General features: G+C 43.9%; 1 protein-coding gene across 14 annotated transcripts in view; it reads left to right on the top strand.

Annotated features, from left to right (window-relative positions):
• Window positions 1-18,850, top strand: part of ARHGAP17 (Rho GTPase activating protein 17) — a 96,352-nt gene that overhangs the window by 26,353 nt on the left and 51,149 nt on the right. For all 14 annotated transcript variants that reach the window (XR_010152315.1, XM_001164627.8, XM_063796888.1 and 11 more), the window contains 3 exons: window positions 10,091-10,130; window positions 11,781-11,885; window positions 18,546-18,619. Coding sequence is in view for 13 of the 14 variants with exons in the window: in XM_001164627.8 (XP_001164627.1) it covers window positions 10,091-10,130; window positions 11,781-11,885; window positions 18,546-18,619 (219 nt within the window). In the remaining variant the exon portion in view is untranslated. The remainder of the gene's footprint in view (window positions 1-10,090; window positions 10,131-11,780; window positions 11,886-18,545; window positions 18,620-18,850) is intronic.

Here is an 18,850-nt window from a genome sequence, read left to right as displayed (position 1 = left end):
AGACTTTTTGTGTGGCTTTTCAGCTCCTCCTAGCCTCTGGCTGCCTCACCAGAGCAGTAAACTGGACTCCTCCTGAGCTCCTTTCCCTTAGGCAGTAGCTCTATGTGGATGTACTGTCTGCATTGCAATATTTTGCAAAATATTTCTCACATATTTTTGCCTGCTTAAATGAGTTTTAAAATCTCAAACTCAGCTGCCTCCAGGTCCAAGCAGGTACCATGAGTGACTGGAGCAGGCTGGGGAATAAGGCACTTGTAATGCCTGAGAGGCCGTTGAGGTGGTTGGTGGCAGAAGGGAGATTTCTTTCAGATTTTGCTATAAGCAAGAATCGGTGGTGGAGCTTTGAGACAGGCCACGTGGTTAGAGCAGGGATAGCAAATAGATTCCATTTCATGTGCCAGAGGGGAAAAAGCCAACTGACCGAACAAAACGCTGCGTGGGTAAGCTTACATGTGCAGGAAAACGATAAACCTCAATTCAATTTAGGGTAAAATGTAACTGTTCGTCTTAGTCACTGGAATTCAAATAATATTATCAAGATTAAGTTAAGATTGAGAAGGCTTTTATTGTCATTTAAAGTAAAAATTAAATGTTATAACCCTGTCCTAGAGAAGCTGTAAATACATGGGCAAAATACCATCATTTGGGGAAATAATGCAGAGTATAGAACTATTAGATCTATTTTTCCCACGTCATTGCCAAAATATTTTCTGTTGAATCATTTCCCCCCGATAAGTATCCTTTTTCTTTTCAGTGTTAGGCATGGGAACAATTTTTTCCCAATAACATCCCTTTAGAGTTCTGTAAACTCTCTTAGGGCTTTTAAACTGCTTTGTGGCAGGTATAACAAATTGCTTCATTTTTAAAGTTTCAGAGAGTCGTTTATTTTAAAAATCCAATTAAGTAGATTTTAGATTCCTTCCCAGAAATCTAAGACGACAGCTAATCTAATGAGATAAAACAGTAAAAACTCATTCAATAGTCCTCCAGCTCACTATGAAATCAAACTATTGCATCCAAACTGGGCTCAGAGGCTCAGGTGGATTTTGTAAACACTTGTAATGGGAGGTGACAGTGTTGCACAAAATCAGATTCCCAGCAGAATGAAATCCACTGCCTAGCCCTGGGTGGGCTCTGTAATTTCACTGTGAATACAAATCATGTTGCATGCAGTAATGTTTATGTTGTTACCCTACATACAATATTCAGATCCTTGGTAGATTAGTCACAGTCTGTCTTATTTCTCAAAAATGCGTCAGATATTTCCTGGTAACTAGCATTGAAAATGAGCTCATTAAAAATTCTCTCCATGCTTCATTTTTTCACTTTAATTGACGTATCAGTCAGTGTGCAAGTGTAAAAGCCAGCAGAACAGTGATCTCTCATGTGAAATTGTAAACCAAAAACCAACAGCCCTGTGAGCCCAGGGGCAGTGGGAGCCATTGATGTTTGATGTTAGTGTTGGCGCCTCGGCCACATATTTGCTATCCTTGGGTTGGGGGTGCCCTTGGTGGTAGAAAGATGAGCCCCTGCTCTCAAGGCCCCAGAATGGCTGAAAGGATTGAAAAGGAGCAATTTGGCAAAGTCTTGAAAAGCCATCGTCTCTCAACCTCTGAAATGCAAGTTGGGAAAGCACAGAAATCCCCCTTCTGAGTAAGAAGAATTTGGATTTGGGAAGTGATTAAAAAGGATTGAAGTTTCATGGGAAAATGGACTTCACTTGTACATAGATCAGGGGTCAGCAAACTCTGGTCTGTGGGCTAAATGCGGCTGCTGCAGGCTCAGAATGGTTTTGGCATTTTTAAATACTTGAAGAACATTAAAAGAGGAACAGTAGTTCATGACGTACGATAATTAGGCAAAATTCACATTTCAGTGTCCATAAATAAAGGTTTATTGGGGCACAGCCAGGTCCGTTCATTTATACAATGTCTGTGGCAGCTTTTGTGCTGCAGTGGCAAGCTGAGTCATTACATAGAGACAGTATGGTCTGCAAGCCTGAAATGTTTATTGTTGCTGAACTCTTGGGTAGAGAACTGTGTTTATTTAGGTCTTGTCCCGAAATATGTTTATCAGTAGAGACCAGAAAGCAAACAGTGATTAAAATACTTCAGTGTTTTTGAGGAGGTGAGTGGATGGAGGTGCATAGGTGCAGGAGGGACATAACTTCTGATTTCTTCCTGTCACCAGTGTCACCAGCACTGGGCTGTGCCTCCGCATTTGGACTGAATTATCAGAGGCAGCCACCCCTGTTCATTTTGGCAGCTGCTGCTTGCCTATGAGGCAGAATGTCGAGGAAGAGAAAATACACCTCCAGCCCAGCCTCACCCATCCTCAAAGTGATTCTAAAAAGTTAGCTATCAAGGTTTGCACCACATCCTGCAAGAGTTACTAATAGAGACCTGGGGTTGGCCAGCATTTTCTGTAAATGGCTGGATAACAAATATTTTGAGCTCTGCAGGTCATACGGTGATGTCTTTCGCAACAACTCAGTTCTGCTGTTGAAGCTCAAAAGCAGCCATAGATAGCACACAAACGCATGAGCCTGGCTGTGTTCCAGTGAAACTTCTGTAATACACTGAAATGTGAATTTCATAAAATTTTCATGTGTTACCAAATATTATTATTTTGTTTTTTTCCAATCATTTTAAAATAACCACTCTTCTGAGCTTTCTGAACATAAAAAATGGGCGGTGAGCTAGATTGAGCCTGCGGGTATAGTTTGCTGACCCCTGGTTTAGATAAACTAAGTGTAGGCCTTGCTAGTCAGGCCCTCTGGGTTTGAATCCCACAATCGCACTTATTAGTGCTGGGGTCCTAGGCAAGTTACCTTTCAAGACCTCACTTTCCTTATAGGTAAAATGGGGGAAATAGTGGTTCCTACCCAATAGGGGTGATGTGAGAATTAGAGTAGATGTAAGTGCCAGCCCAGTGTCTGGGGCATAGAAAGCACCCAGCAAATATGGCTGCTACTGTTGGCTATTATGAAGGCTCAAGTAGATCCCTACAGCCTTGGAGGAATCGTTTGTGATGTGGAGGTTTGACGGTCTTGAGCTGTCTTCAGTCCACAGTTCAATTAGATTGAATATGAGGCTGGAGGGTTTGGTGGTGCTGCCTTGCTTTCGTGCAGTTAAGTAGAACATGGTATATCCACAGAATAGGTTAATGTACAGGCATAAAAAGGGAGGTGGTGGAGTTGTACATCTGTATTCTGACGTGTAAAAATGCCCCTCGTGTCTCTGTCTACCTGTGTGCATCTGTGTGTGTGTATATGGGTGTGCATGTATGTGTGTGTATGTGTGTCCTTTGAAATCAGCACTTCTCAGCCTTGGCACTGTTGACATTTGGACCTGAAGTAGGCAGAATAATGCTCTGCCCTCCCCAAACATGTCCAGATCCCCATCTCCAGAATCTCTGAATGTCTTAGATTACATGGCAAAGGGGGACTAAGTTTGGAGATGGGATTAAAATTTCTAATCAGCGGAAAGGGAGATTAGCCTGGACTAGCCAGGTGGGCCCAGTGTAATCACAGAGGTCCTTAGCAGTGGAAGAGGGAGGTCGCAGAGTCAGAGGAAGAGGTGACTGTGGCAGAGAGGCCCAGAGTGAACCATACTGGCTTTGACAGTGCAGGAGGAGGACAAGGAATGCGGTAGACTCAAGAAGCTGGAAAGGGCGAGGAAGCAGATGCTCCCCTTGCATGTCCAGGAAGGCATTCAGCCCTGCTGCCACCTTGATCGTAGCCCAGGGAGACCTGGTTGGAAGTGCTGAACTCAAGAAGTGTGATATAATATACTTGTGTTGTTCAAGCCACTGAGTTTGTGGTGATTTGTTACAGCAGCGATAGGAAACAAATCCAGGGCTGGATCATTCCTTGTTCATAATTCTTTATATTATTTAGTGTGTGTGTGTGTGTGGGGGGGGTTGCATTTAGGATAGTCAGTAGCATCCTGGCCTCTAGCCTACAGAGACCAGTAGCATCTCCCATCATGACAACCACAAATGTCCCCAGACATTGCCAAATGTCCTCTGGGGACACAGTCGCCTCCAGTTGAGAAGCACTAGTTTAAATTTAGAAAACAAATTGGGAAGGATATATAACAAATTCGTAACAGTACCCTTTGGGATATGGGATTGGAGGAATGGCTTTCACTCCTCTTTTAACATAAAATTTTTAAAACTGGATTTCGCCTCCCCCCACCCCCTACATTTTTTTTTTATTTTCAACTGTGGTTTTTTTTCCCATTTTATAAAAAGATTAACCTTGAAAGGTAATATCACATTTCAATTTTAGTCATTACGGATTTTACTGTGGAAGGCAGTTCTATACACCTATGGCTGCTTTTCAACCTAGTTTTATTGGATTTTGTTTGACATTGTGAATGTCCTTTTTCCCAAAGATGTGATAGACATCCATTCATTCATTCAGTGTGTATTTCTTTTTTTTTTTTGAGACGGAGTCTTGCTCTGTCGCCCAGGCTGGAGTGCAGTGGCGCAATCTCAATCTCAGCTCACTGCAAACTCCGCCTCCCGGAATCACACCATTCTCCTGCCTCAGCCTCCCGAGTAGCTGGGACTACAGGTGCCTGCCACTGCGCCTGGCTAATTTTTTTTTTTGTATTTTTAGTAGAGACGGGGTTTCACCGTGGTCTCAATCTCCGACCTCGTGATCCGCCTGCCTTGGCTTCCCAAACTGCTGGGATTACAGGCGTGAGCCACTGCGCCCGGCCTCAGTGTGTGAAGTGGCAGGAAGGTGCTGAGCTTGCCGCTGGGGAGGAGTGATGACTTTAGAGCTCTCTCTCTGCCCTCGTGGAACCTGCTGTCTAGCAGGGAGGAGGACGGTAGTGCTCATTGTTTGGAAGACCACAGCCTGCATTGATCGCGGGGACTTGAGCATTCGTGTCCATGGTGTGGGAGTCCCTGGCTCCCATAGTACATGTTTTATGAAGGAAACTACCAGAAATCCATGATTAGAGATGGAAAATATCAGACAAATTGGAAATTTTCCTTTGACTCTCACCTGGTCTGAGCATCTTCTGTCTTTTTGGTACAGTGAACTACTCCAGATTGAAAACATTTCTGTTTTCTCCTTGTCTGGCAAGTGAGCTCAGTGAAACATCTGCTATTAGCCACACTGCAGGGTTGGACATTGCCACACCAGGTCAAGGGAAAGTGGCACTATGAAGGCCTGGGCAGCACTGCTGCTTTGAGAATTACGAGGAGAAAATCTGTGCTTTACCAAAAAGTAAATTAAAGATCCTGCCTGGTATCAGCCTTGCTTGAGTGACTAGTAAAATTGCAGAATAGCTTCATAGGAAAAAACAAACCCCAGAGTAAAATGGCGAGTGGGAAGTTCCTTCCTGATTCGTATTGTTTTTCCAGTTGCAGACAGGAAACATTCAAGTGTGTTTTCAAGCCCAGAACGTTGGACACAAAGAAGGCTCTGACAAAGCAGAAAAAACCCATATACAAAAAGTTTAGGAACATGGAGCAAAATGTCTGATTCAAAACAATCTAGGCTGGGCGCAGTGGCTCACGCCTAGCACTTTGGGAGGTGGAGGCGGGAGGATGGCTTGAGCTCAGGAGTTTGAGACCAGCCTGGGCAATGTAGTGAGAATCCATCTCTATAAAAAAAATTTTAAAAATTACCTGGGCATGATGGTGCGCATCTCTCGTCCCAGCTACTTGGAAGGCTGAGGTGGGAGGATAGCTTGAGCCTAGGAGTTCAAGGCTGCTGTGAGCTGTGATCAGGCCACTGCACTCAGCATGGGAGGTAGAGCAAAACCTTGTCTTAAAAAAAAAAACAATCTGGCCGTGTACGGTGGCTCATGCCTATAATCCCAGCACTCTGGGAGACCAAGGCAGCCAGATCGCTTGAGCTCAGGAATTTGAGACCAGCCTGGCCAACATGGTGAAACCCTGTCTCTACTAAAAATACAAAAATTAGCTGAGCGTGGTGGTGTATGCCTGTAGTCTTAGCTACCTGGTAGGCTGAGGTGGGAGTATCACTAGAGCCCAAGAAGCAGAGATTGCAGTGATCTGAGATTGTGGCACTGCACTCCAGCCTGGGTGACAGAACGAGACCCTGTCTCAAAAAAAAAAAAAATATATATATATATATATGTATGATTTATCAAGTATTATTTTTTATGATTGGATCACTTTGTCTACTGTTTTTTTTTTGTCTATAGATGTCTTGACGAATTCAGTCTCTTGTCCCCTGCCTCGCTTTAATGAATTACAAAAACTCAACCAAAGATAACACTTCTCAGAAAAAACCAGCACATTTCTGTGGCTTACGTACATGGCCTATTGAATGGCCTATTGAATGGGCACCTTGGCCGATAGTGGAATAATTGCTGGACTTTCCATATCTCTGGTAAAGGTGAACACTGCAAAACAGTTCATGATAGGAAGCACCAAGGCTTGGACCAGTCACAGTGATGAGGGAGATCAGGTCATTTGGACCACATTATTGGAATAGATGGAGACAGTACCAAGGCCTGAAAATTAAGATGGAGAGTCCACAGGCCAGCAAAGAATCTTTGTGTGAGGGAGCCATTCCAGTTTGTGTATTATACTCCATAGTCATGATTTGTCACTTAAAAGTAATTCTTCCCAATTATAGATCACTTTTAATCTCTAGTTGGATTTGGATTTTTTTCTACACATTTTTTTTGTTTTGTTTTTTTGAGACAGAGTCTTGCTCTGTTGCCTAGTCTGGAGTGCAGTGGCACGATCTTGGCTCACTGCAACCTCCGCCTCCCAGGTTCAAGCAATTCTCGTGCCTCAACCTCCCAGGTAGCTGGGACTACAGGTGTGTGGCACCACATCTGGCTAATTTTTGTATTTTTAGTAGAGATGAGGTTTTGCCATGTTGACCAGGCTGGTGTTGAACTTCTGACCTCAAGTGATCCACCCACCTCGGCCTCCCAAAGTGCTGGGATTATAGGCGTGAGCCACCACCCCCAACCTCTAAAATTGATTTAAAAAAAAAAAAAATCTAAGCCTGCAAATCTAAAATTGATTTTATTAATGTAATATATATATAGCCTCCACAAACACAGGAAACAAAGGGGAAATTTCTTTTTAAACAGTACATTAACATTTTCATATAATATATTCAATATAGTTTTCAGCCTCCAGACCTTTTCATGTAAAGTACCTCTAAAGCAGAGGGTCCAGTTAATTTGAAAAAAATGGCTGGAAATACACTGATTTTCTTTACGTTTTAGATACTCTGAGGTATGTTTTCTGTTGTGCATTTGTAGAGCTTGACATTGGACCAATTCTTTAAGTTAGGCACACTTCACCCTTGGCCATATCAATCAAGCATGCTACTTAAAAATGTAAGTAACATGCTATTTTTAAAAAACCTCAAAACTGTGTATTCATGTAGTTTAAAAAGTCAAATAATATAGTAAAAGACTTACCACAAAATACGGTGGGTTCACTCCCTACTCTCTGAGATTTCCCAACTCCAGAAGCAACTACTTTGAAATGTTAACAGTTTATTGTGACATTTATTCATATTCATAATTATAAGTAATATGTGTAAACTATCGTTTGGGTTATCAAATTAGTTATTGTCTGTTGACTTTCTGTTCTGATAAATGAGGGTTTAGGGCCCTTTCCTTCTGCTTCTGCTCCCCCCATCCTTTCAATACATTTATAATTTTTCATTATATTACTATTTGATATTTATATTATGTCCAATCAATTATTTGCAGCTGAGCATACTAGTTACTATGACTATCTTTATGTTTCCAGTGGACTTTTTGTTTTTCCTGAAGTTAATACTTGCCTCGTTTTTATGTTTGCTTTATTTTCTTTGTGGCTGTTGCAGCACTGTGCTCATAACTGTTTAACAACTGCCAAGCTCCTATTTGAATTGTTTGCAGTTGTTTATGTTTTTGATTTCAGGTACCAGTGTGAGGTTACTGAGCAAGGAGTTGGGAGAAGATGCACATGGTTGGTTGGTCTGAGTTGGCTCTAGCGTACCCCTGAGCTATTACTAACTTTCCCACATCTGCTTATAGCCCACATTGGGATTGTAGAGCAAGTTCTTCTCTTCTTCTGTTATTTTTTTAAAAATAATTTGCTCTGAAAAAGGACATATTTGTTCTGATTCTCAGGTTGAATCTCTTTTTTTGAACTTGTGAAAATTTTAATAGGCCTTGAGACTTTTCTGTGTATACTCGTACTTACAGAAGGAAGTCATTTTAGAGTTGAGGTGGATTCTGTGAGAGGTATACAGGGCCCTGTCCAGATTTGGGGGTTTTGGCTAGGGAAGAAAGGCAAAAGTTACCCATTCCCTGGTGGCATTTTGCTAAAGGAGGGATGAGGCATTGGCGAGAGGAATGGGGGCGTCTAATGGTGAAACTATGACGATCTCATGCCAGGTGTGTTCTTGCTAGGCTGACTGTCAGGTTTCTTTTTGAGTCTGGTTCTTTGACCTCATGGTCAGCTGGGGCCCTGCTTCCCTTCCCTAACTGGTATGACTACCTGTGTTTGGCTCTTCAGCAATGCCTGGCACCTTGCATGCCAAGCAAGGTCTAGGGTAGCATATGTTGGCCGGTTGCTGGTGGAACCTTTTCATAGAGTTGAAAATTGGCTGCCTCTGGAAGCTGGGGCCTTGGCTTTGTCTCTAGGCCCTGATCCTCTGGCCCTGGGAAGTATTTGAGTCAGGTCAGCATTCCAGTTTCCTGCAGAAACTGGTGAGTGAGCCACCCTGTAGGCATCTCCAGGTTGACTGGGACAGTGCCATGATGACAAGTGTTAGAATCCTCCATGGCAATGCCCCGTTCTGGCTAACGTGCCACTGCCTTAAGTGTAGACTGGAGGAGCTGTGCGCTTCTTTCCCTTGCCCACAGTTGGCACTACTCTGAGCTTAGCAGCATTTCGAGGTCATTCTAGGGGTCTCATTTACTTTCTGGCCCAAGAGCTTTTCCTGCTCTTGCATTGGTTCCTGGCCAAGATCATACAATCCCTGTTCTGAATTTCCGGTTCATTGACAGCCTTCCCCTGACTCCCTTCACTGTTCAGAGCTGAAACATACTTTTTCTTTCTCTTTTAAAAATTTCCTTCACGCCAGGCGCGGTGGCTCACGCATGTAATCCCAGCAGTTTGGGAGGCCAAGGTGGGCGGATTACTTGAGGTCAGGAGTTCGGGACCAGCCTGGCCAACATGGCAAAACCCTGTCTCTTCTAAAAATACAAAAATTAGCTGGGCGAGGTGGCACGTGCCTATAATTCCAGCTACTCGGGAGGCTAAGGCACGAGAATCGCTTGAATCCGGGAGGTGGAGGTTGCAGTGAGCTGAGATCACACCACTGCAGTCCAGTCTGGGCAACAGAATGAGACTCTGTCTCAAAAAATAATAATAATAATAATAAAATAAAAATTATTATGGTCTGGCAGTTGAGACTACGCCAGCTCGGAATGCCTCCTTCTGATTGCTGGCCACCGTGTTGGTTTAATGGAAGGGTTGATGAAATTAGTAGTAGTTCAAAGCATAGCAGAGAAAGTTGTGGAAACACTTAGTTTCTTTTCAAAGTAAGGATGGAGAGGAAATTTGAAGGAGGAACTAATTGTTATTGTGTGTGGTGGTCTAGGCTTGCATCTTTGCATAACGTTTCTGGTTGTGAACTGAAGTTTAAGCTTCTGTAGAACAGTGTTTTCTCAAAGCCATGTCTCTAGACCTCCTGCAATGGAATTCTGAGCAGCGAGTGGCTGTTAAAAATGCAGGGTCTATTGAATTAGAATAGAATCTCCAGAGGGACCTGGGAAATGGCATTTTATATCAGCACCTGCTGCCCTTGGTGATTCTGTGCCTGCTCAAATTTGAGAACCACTACTCAGGATCATTTGTTCTTGTTTTGGGCTGCTATTCCCCACAAAGTTTTGCTTAGTTATTTTTCTTTGGTTTTGCTTAAATTGCTCTCTGATGTAAAAATTGGTAAACTGCCCCTGCCAACCCTTCTAAATTTATTTCTGCCTGTTTTGCTTTAAACTCCAGGCTAATAATTATTAAATTTTAGGAGTTGCCTTTCATTTTTGGATTTCTAACTCTGAACTTTTAATTTTTCCCACAGAGCTGAGAAAACAGAAGTCCTTAGTGAAGATCTATTACAGGTAACAAAATATAGTCTCCTTTAAATGATCTGTTTAAAGGATGGAAAAAAATTCCTATGTGAGAATTGAGGCCTGTGGGCTTTTTTTTTTTTTTTTAACCAGAAACAGAATAAAATTAATTAGTGTGATTTTGAGCAGGAAAGAAAATCAGTTTTGTTGCATGATGATGAAAAGGGGATCTGAAACCCAGCTACCTGGGTTCGAATCTCAGGTCTGCGCTGGTTAGCTTTGTGGCCTCAGGGATTTACTGAACTTCCCTGCGCCTCAGTTTCCACTTCTCTAAACTGAGGGAAAGGCCTTATCCACCTCACAGGTTGTTAGGAGGGTTTAATGAGTTAAGCAGGAACAGCACTGGGAACGGAGCCTGGCACGTGGTAAGTGCTAGATATTAGTGATCTATTATTATTACTGCCACTGCAAGCCACAGAGACTGTCTGCTTCTGACGTGAAACATCCCTTGATTTGCCCTGTGTTCTTCTGCCTTTTTTTCAGTCTCTGTTAGAGCAGTTGTGTGGCATTTCCCCAGGGGGCTGTGCATCACAGCGGGGCAGAACCAGCATTTATTTGCTGTTGATTCTTGAATACCTTGCACAGGAACTCAACAGACATGGGTCCTCTCAACGAATATTAAATGAGCACCTTCTGTTTCTGTGAAAGATAACGTCCCAGGCACTGGGAGAAATCAGTGAACAAAACAGATCCAGGCTTCTGTCCTTGTGGAGTTTACATTCTAGTGGAAATTGGAATCAAAATTAAATTATGGAATTTGTTTGTTCATTTTTTGCTTTTCTCTGGTGGCAAATGAATGTGCATTAATTTTCTAATGTTTGAAAATCTGGTCATTGCAAGATTTGGGGAAGGTAATGTGGAATCTGCTCCTAAATCTCCCGTTGCCTGCCAGCCCTGAGTCCTGGGGCTATGGGCTTGGATCTGAAGAAACGCTGCTCTTTTGAGAAAGAGGCACAAACCATCTCGATGCGTAAAATGGTTTGGGGTCAAATGTATTCTGTTTTGAATTTGTTGATTTATCTTTAAAATAGAAAGCATCCCAAAGGGCCTGCTCTCGTTCTTCATGAGTCATCAGAATACACATTTTTGGCATTCCTTCCTGTAAAAAGCGGCTCTCTTTGCCATAAACAGCCATATTCTAGCAATAGTATTTTGGGAAGCTGCTTATGATGCGTGGGTCCCCTAAGTCAGTGTTTCTTATTGCTGACTGTCCATTCTGCTTTAGAGGTTTATTTAAAACACACACACACACACCCCAAACCCAATAAGGAATAATTTTGAAAACACAGATCTTGCAGTTAAATTGTGGAACGTTTATTTTGCTGCTTCTGTCTGATGTACATTGTGTGGAAGGCTCAGTTGCCATGAACTGGAGAGAGCTCTTTGGCATCTCTGTGGTTTTTTCCAGTTGGCAGTGGGTCTGGGCCTGGATCATTCATTTTCATTTCTGCCTGGTCCAACCTGGTGCTTTTCTGGTGCTGTAGTGTGTAAACTGATTGGCGCCACTCAGTGTGATAGCAAGGTGTAGCCAAGATCATCCCTTTTCCCCGCATGTAGATTCAGCCATGCTTTTCCTACCAGCATGCAGACACCACAAAAGAAAGAGGATGAATTTGTTCTCTTTTGTCTCTGCCTTGTCAGATTGAGAGACGCCTGGACACGGTGCGGTCAATATGCCACCATTCCCATAAGCGCTTGGTGGCATGTTTCCAGGGCCAGCATGGCACCGATGCCGAGAGGAGACACGTGAGTATCAGATGTGACTCAGACCCACAGTTCCTGCGTCTCTCTGAGGCTTTTCAACCCCTGGATTGGTTGGTTGTCCTAAGTGGCATCAGTGGATCAGCCTTTGGTGACTTCTATCACCAAGCACGCTCATGACAACTGCGTGACCATAGCATTCTTTTGTGTTTAAGACATCGCTGGGCTGGAAGCCCTCCTTACACGGAATCTTCTCCAGGTGCTTTTAAAAGCTCCACGATCATGTGTCATTGATAAGAGAATGGCTGTGTCGGTTATGCATCTTTTGCTGGCAGAAAGCGGAAAGCCTGTCTTAAATTGACATTGAAGTAGAAGTAATGTATTGGTTTGCTAACTGAAAAGTCCAGAGGTTGGGATGGACTTGAGGTCAGGCTTTATCTAACATTTCAGTAATGTAATGAAAAACCCAGTTTCTTTCCTTCTCTCTCCTGTGCCCTCAGTGTCTGCTTTGTCCCTAGACAGGCATCCTCATGATGGCAAGTTGGCTATTGGCCGCTTCTATGGGCTGCTTGTTCCTTGAGTGTGGCCAGTGGGAGTAGAGAGCCTCTCTTCCAGTAGTTCCCCTCCCCTCCCCTCCTGCCTCTTTTTCTTTTTTCTTTTCTTTTTGCTTCCCTTCCCTTTCCCCTTTCCCCTTTCCTTTCCCTTCTCTTCTCTTTCTTTTCTTTTCTTTCCTGACAGGGTCTCACTCCATGACCCAGGCTGTAGTGTGGTAGTACAGTCACAGCTCACTGCAGCCTCAAACTCCTGGGCTCAAGAGATCCTCCTGCTTCAGTCTCCCACGCAGCTGAGACCACAGTACACACCACCATGCCTGGCTAATTTTTTAAATTTTTTCATAGAGATGGGGATCTTGCTTTGTTACCTAGGCTGATGTAGAACTCCTGGCCTCAAGCAGTCCTCCCACCTGGGCCTTCCAAAGTGCTGGAATTACAGGCGTGAGCCACCATACTTGGCCCCAGTAGTTTTTCTTGATGGAGTGAGAAAGCTGCTTTTTCCAAGCTCTTGGCAGATTGAAAGCGCGTTCCATTGCATTGATTTGTATGGAGTTACATTCCCTGTTTTTGACTGTTTCTGTTCCACCCTAGTTACCATGGATAGGGGGTGAGGTGGGGTAAGGAGATGGGATGTGCCGATTGGTTTAAGTTAGTTGGGCCCAGACCTAGAGCATGGGCTGTGGTCCTACCTCTAGCTCATAGACTTTATCAAGGCCAGGGTAGATCCCTGAGAAAAATCAGGATACTAGTATAGAGAGGAAGAGGGATGGACTCTAGGAGAGCCATCCGGTGTCTTTTCCAAGGTCCACTTGTTCAGAGCGTTCAGTTCCTAGGTAGAGCCAGTGGAGCACAGCAGCCTTTGTTCATGAGGGAGTTCCATCCTTGCTTTTACAAGTTCCCAGCTTATGAGCATGCGGTAAACCTTAGACCCCATGCAACATTGAAGTGACAGTTTCGGTGACACACAGGGAAGCTATGATTTGGTGTATTGTCACCAGGTGTCTCAAAAGTGAGAACTATTAATAGTATGCAGATGATCTGTGTTACCCTTTTATGTTTCCTACAGACTTTTATGGGGCACCCTGGCAGCAGGGTTTTTCCACTCTTGCACAACAGTGAGGATTCTGCAATCATGTCTGTCATAGGAATGGAAGTTTGCATACACCTATGCTTCCACACTTGCCTCAAAGCTCTCTCCCTCGGAACCAGACCCAGCCTACTGGTTCTGCTTCCTGGAACTCCTTGTCCTTCTGTTGCCTTCTTCTGCTCTGCTTACCCTTTTCACATTGTTTCCTTAAGTTCTCTGCTTCTCTTATTCTCCAGGTCATATTCTCTGGGCCACCTCCTCTGTTCTTATGGCTTCTAACTGATGTGTTTATGCCAGTGACTTCTAAGCCATTTTCAACCAAGCAAAAAACTTCCTCTCTTAGATGTCTATTCTAGCATGCATGATCAGTTCTTCCTTCTGTGTTGACTCTGAATTCCATCCACCCTTTTATGCAGGCTGGAAACTGGGGGGCTTTCTTATATTCCTTGTTATTTTTTATTTTTTTATTCTTATTTTCAAGACAGGGTCTCACTGTGTTGTCCGTGCTGGAGTGTAGTGGCACGATCCCGGCCCATTGCAACATTAACCTCCTGGGCTCAAGCCATCCTTCCACCTCAACCTTTAAGTAGCTGGGACTACAGGCTTGCGCCACCAAGCCTGGCTAATTGTTTGTTTGTTTTTTTCTTCGTAGTAGAGATGAGGTCTCATCTGTTGCCCAGGCTGGTCTTGAACTCCTGGGCTCAAGGAATTCTCCCACCTTGGCCTCTCAAAGTGTTGGGATTACAGGCATGAGCTACTGTGCTGGGCCTCGCTTTTATTTTATCCTCCAAACCCCATAACTGCCTGATTAGAAAGTCCTTTGATTTCTCTCTGTGAATATTTTAAATTGCTCATCTCCATTGCATCTCTACCACCTTGGCCTTAACGCAAGACCTGACTCCCTCTCACCTGGACTATTGTAGTCACCTCCTGAGCTACATTTCCTGTCTGTAATTTCCTTTCCAGTCTGTCTTCAACCTGATCACCAGAGTCAATTTCCTGAAATACAAATCAACCCTATCATCCTCCTGCCTAAAAAAAAAAAATCTTGGCTTAGTGGTTCTTAACAGGGACCAGAATTACACCCCTGGGGGCATATGGAAATGTGTAGAGACAGTTTGGTCATCATAGGGACTGGCAGGCACCACTGGCATTTGGAGGGTGAACCGAGATGCTAAGCATTTTTTGTTTGTTTGTTTGTTTTTTGAGATGGAATCTTGCTGTGTCGCCCAGGCTGGAGTGCAGTGGTTGATCCCGGCTCACTGCATCCTCTACCACCCAGTTCAAACGATTCTCCCGCCTCAGCCTCCCGAGTAGCTGGGACTACAGGTGCATGCCACCAAGCCTGGCTAATTTTTGTATTTTTAGTAGAGACAGGATTTCACCATGTTGACCAGGCTGGTTTCCAACTCCTGACCTCAAGTGATCCTCCCTCCTCGGCCTCCCGAAGTGCTGGTGTTATAGGCGTGAGCCTCCGTGCCTGGCCAAGATGCTAAATGTTTTGTAGTGCCTGGTGAAATAGTTCCACACAGGAAATATCTTAATGTTAGAAGTGCTTCTTCTGAGGGACACTGGCTGGTTCCCATTGCCTGGGATAAAGTCCACACTCTTTAGATGACTTAAGCCCTTTCTCAGCTGATTCCATTTCTCCTTATCAGCTTCATTGTGTCCTGCTGCTTCCCGTTCACACTCTGTGCCAGCCACATAACACTCACCAGTCCCCAAATATGTCACTGTCCCTCACAGTTCTGTCTAGTTCCTGTTGTCTTCCTTGAGGCACAGTCCAAGACATATATTCAATAGAAACAAATATTTATCAAACACCTACTGTGTACAAGTGCTGGAGATATAAAATGAATGAAATGTAAGTTTTCATGGTCTCATGGGGGAGATACATACAAATGGATCATTATAAAACAAGATGCTCAATAAAACATGCACAGGGTTTTATGGGGGGCCCAGAATGGGTACCAGAGGAAGAGGGAAGTAGTTAGGTGAGACTTCCTGGAGGAGGTGGTGTCTGCCCTATAAAGGAGGGAAATTAGTGGCAGGTGGTGGGAATAGTCCAGGCAGCTGGGGCAAAGTGCTTGGCCCTCATTTCTGAAACCTAATGCTTTAGCTTTCCTTTTCCAACGTCAAACGAAAGTGCCAAAGACAGGGCTTTGAGGATGCCTACACTTTGCACTTGGGAAGAGGAGTTACCACAACAATGGTGAGAGAAGACGAATATGCAGAAAATTGCAGCAGTCTCCAGGGCTCTAGAAAACACAGGAGGAACCTCCCAAAGGCCTCATAACATGCTCCCTGCATGGGAAGAGGCAAGAATGGAAGGGAAGAGAGAGACATGGGGCAGGTGACCTTCGCAGCCCAGCCACCATTGACATGGCAGAACTGTCGTGGGTCAGATAAAATAGATTATTAGATTAGAGAATTATGTCTTTTTGTGCGATTGGCATGCATTTTACAAATTAAGTCTTTAGAGCATTTAAAATTCATCCCTGGCCAGGTATGGTGCTGCACTCCTGTAATCTCAGCACTTTGGGAGGCCAAGGTGGGTGGATTGCTTGAGCTCAGGAGTCGATAACCAGCCTATGCAACATGGCAAAATCCCGGAAGTGGGTTGCAGTGAGCTGAGATCGCGTCACTGACCTCCAGCCTGGGCAACAGAGCCAGACCCTGTCTTTAAAAAAAAAAAAAAATTATCCCTGATGATAGAAAGCTGTTCACCTCTAGGAAGCACGAAGCCCTCCTTGTGGAGGAGTTCAGTGTTGATACTTGATTAATGAGCCCATATGTTAAGCAGAGTTTCCTTATTTATGTACATAGGAAACAAGATTGTTGTGGCTTTGGGGTCAGGTTAGGGAAACCACAAAACTATTTACAGCTGCCATCTTGAGTGATGCTTGTCAAAATAGAGTTTTCTATTATTTTTTTTCCATAGACTCCTAGAGTTCCAGAGTTGCACAGTATATTTGTCTTGATTATTGCATTGATCTTTAATAGGTATTTAACCTCCTTTAGAAAGGCAGCATAACCAAAAGGTAGGAATTATCCCCTATTATTTTCATGTCTTCCTTGTCCAGAAATGGGGCAGCTAGGAATAGTCTCCTTGTAGTGCAGATGGAGCCCATTATTTATTTATTTGAAAATAATTTTGTAGGAAGCCGAGGTGGGCGGATTGCTTGAGACCAGGAGTTTGAGACCAGCCTGGGCAACATAGTGAGACCTTGTCTCTACAAAAAATTTAAAAATCAATAATTTGGGGAGAGGGGAAATGGGTAAATGCCTCTGTTTGTTTTTAAATTTCAGTTTACTGTTTTGAATAGGTTCTACATTTACACGGTCAAAATTCAGAATATACAAAAGAACTTACAGTGAAGTGTCTCCTAGCCCATTTCCCCAGGCACCCAGTTCCCTCCTCCAGAGCCACTGCTCTTAGTAGTTTGTTGTATAGCCTTGCAGAGATATTCTGTCCACTACAAGCCAGTGCATATGTGATTGTATCAGATGGAGCCCTTTGGAGGCAGAAGAGGCAAGTGACATGTCAGGGGTGGACCCTGTGTTTTTAACATGAATGCCCTTTCTGCTGGGCAGGTGAAATTACATGGGATGCTGCAGAATTGAAAGCATTTTTTGTTAGCAGATTATGACGTTATAACCAGCCCACTTGTAATTGCCAGGCCTCTCCTGAGATAAGCCATTGGCCCGTAGGGAAGACACTGAACAGAGGCCCGGGCCATCAGCACTCAGGTCTGACTTTCCTGCGTCTCCCTGGGATGCCTGGCCAGGCCACTTAACCTCCTTCAGCTTTGGGTTCCTTGACTGTATGATTATAACATTAGATCAGGTGATTCTGTGGTCATTGCCAGCTGAAAAACAAATCTCTGATAGGAAAATGAGTGGCTTTGTATTTAAAAATATTACAAAAACTGGCTCTTTAGCTAGAAGTTTTTAGGTATTTAAATAAAGCTACATTTTAGAATGATAGCCAAATTAAGAGCCAGTTTAGACTGGGTGCGGTGGCTCATGCCTGCTATCCCAGAACTTTGGGAGGCTGAGGAGGGCAGATCACTTGAGGTCAAGAGTTTGAGACCAGCCTGGCCAACATGGCAAAACCCCGTTTCTGCTAAAAGTACAGAAATTAGCTGGGTATAAGTGGTGCATGCCCATAATCACAGCAGGGGAGGCTGAGGCACGAGAATCACTTGAACCTGGGAGGCGGCAGTTGCAGTGAGCCGAGATTGCCCCACTACACTCTAGCCTAGGTGACAGAGCAAGACTCTGCCTCAAAAAAAAAAAAAAAAAAAAAAAAGCCAATTTAAGAATGAGTGTTCTAGCAAAAGCTTTTGAAATTGAGCACTTCATTGCATTTACCTGTCAGGATAACCATTTAGAGAGCAAGGTCTATGTCTCTGTCATGTCCCCAGTGCCTTGAACATAGTGTGCTTTGATTCATTAATCATAATATGAACAGGCTGGGCATGATGGTTCATGCCTGTAATCCCAACACTTTGGGAGGCTGAGGCATGCAGATCGCTTGAACTCAGGAGTTTGAGATTAGCCTGGTCAACATACCCCATCTCTACCAAAAATACAAAAATTAGCTGGGCGTGGTGACGCAGGCCTGTAATCCCACCTACTTCAGTGGCTAAGGCAGGAGAGTTGCTTGAACCTGGAAGGTGGAGACTGCAGTGAGTCAAGATCATGCCACTGCATTGCAGCCTGGGTGACAGACTCAGACCCTGTCTCAAAAAAAAAACAAAAATAATAATAAGCAGAACAACAACAACAGCAATAATAATAATAGCAGCTAACATTTACTGAATACTTACAATGTGTTAGGTACTTGATATATTTTCTTTAGTCAACAGATAGCCCCAAACTGAAACAGAGATCATCATACAACTAGTATCTGTGAGACCAGAACCTGAACCCAGACAGGCTGTCTCCTACCTGTGTAATTTGCCTGGAGGGGGAAATTAATGAATGATGATCTGAAAAAGATCATTGAGAATGGGTATCAAATAATAATGAGAAAAACACACACTGTCTTCTATCTTCCAGAAAAAACTGCCTCTGACAGCTCTTGCTCAAAATATGCAAGAAGCATCGACTCAGCTGGAAGACTCTCTCCTGGGGTAAGAGTTGCTGCCTTCAGAGTGCCAAGTGCCATGTAGGTTGGTGGAAGTGGCTGGGCCAGGTGGTGTATGTAGGACCTGTGAGAGGAACTGTGAGCATTGATGGCATGGCTCATCCGCTAGGAGACCGGCTGAGACTCCTTGGGAGAAAGTGGGGTCAAGGCCGCCAGGTTGCTGGAGAATCTTCCTTTTAGTAGGTGTCAGGCTGGAGTTGGATGGCAGAAAGGGCCA

Source organism: Pan troglodytes, chromosome 18, assembly GCF_028858775.2.
Source record: "Pan troglodytes isolate AG18354 chromosome 18, NHGRI_mPanTro3-v2.0_pri, whole genome shotgun sequence".
Lineage (NCBI taxonomy): Eukaryota > Metazoa > Chordata > Mammalia > Primates > Hominidae > Pan > Pan troglodytes.
Note: the sequence above shows the minus strand (reverse complement) of the source record. Positions and strands in the feature narration are given on the sequence as shown.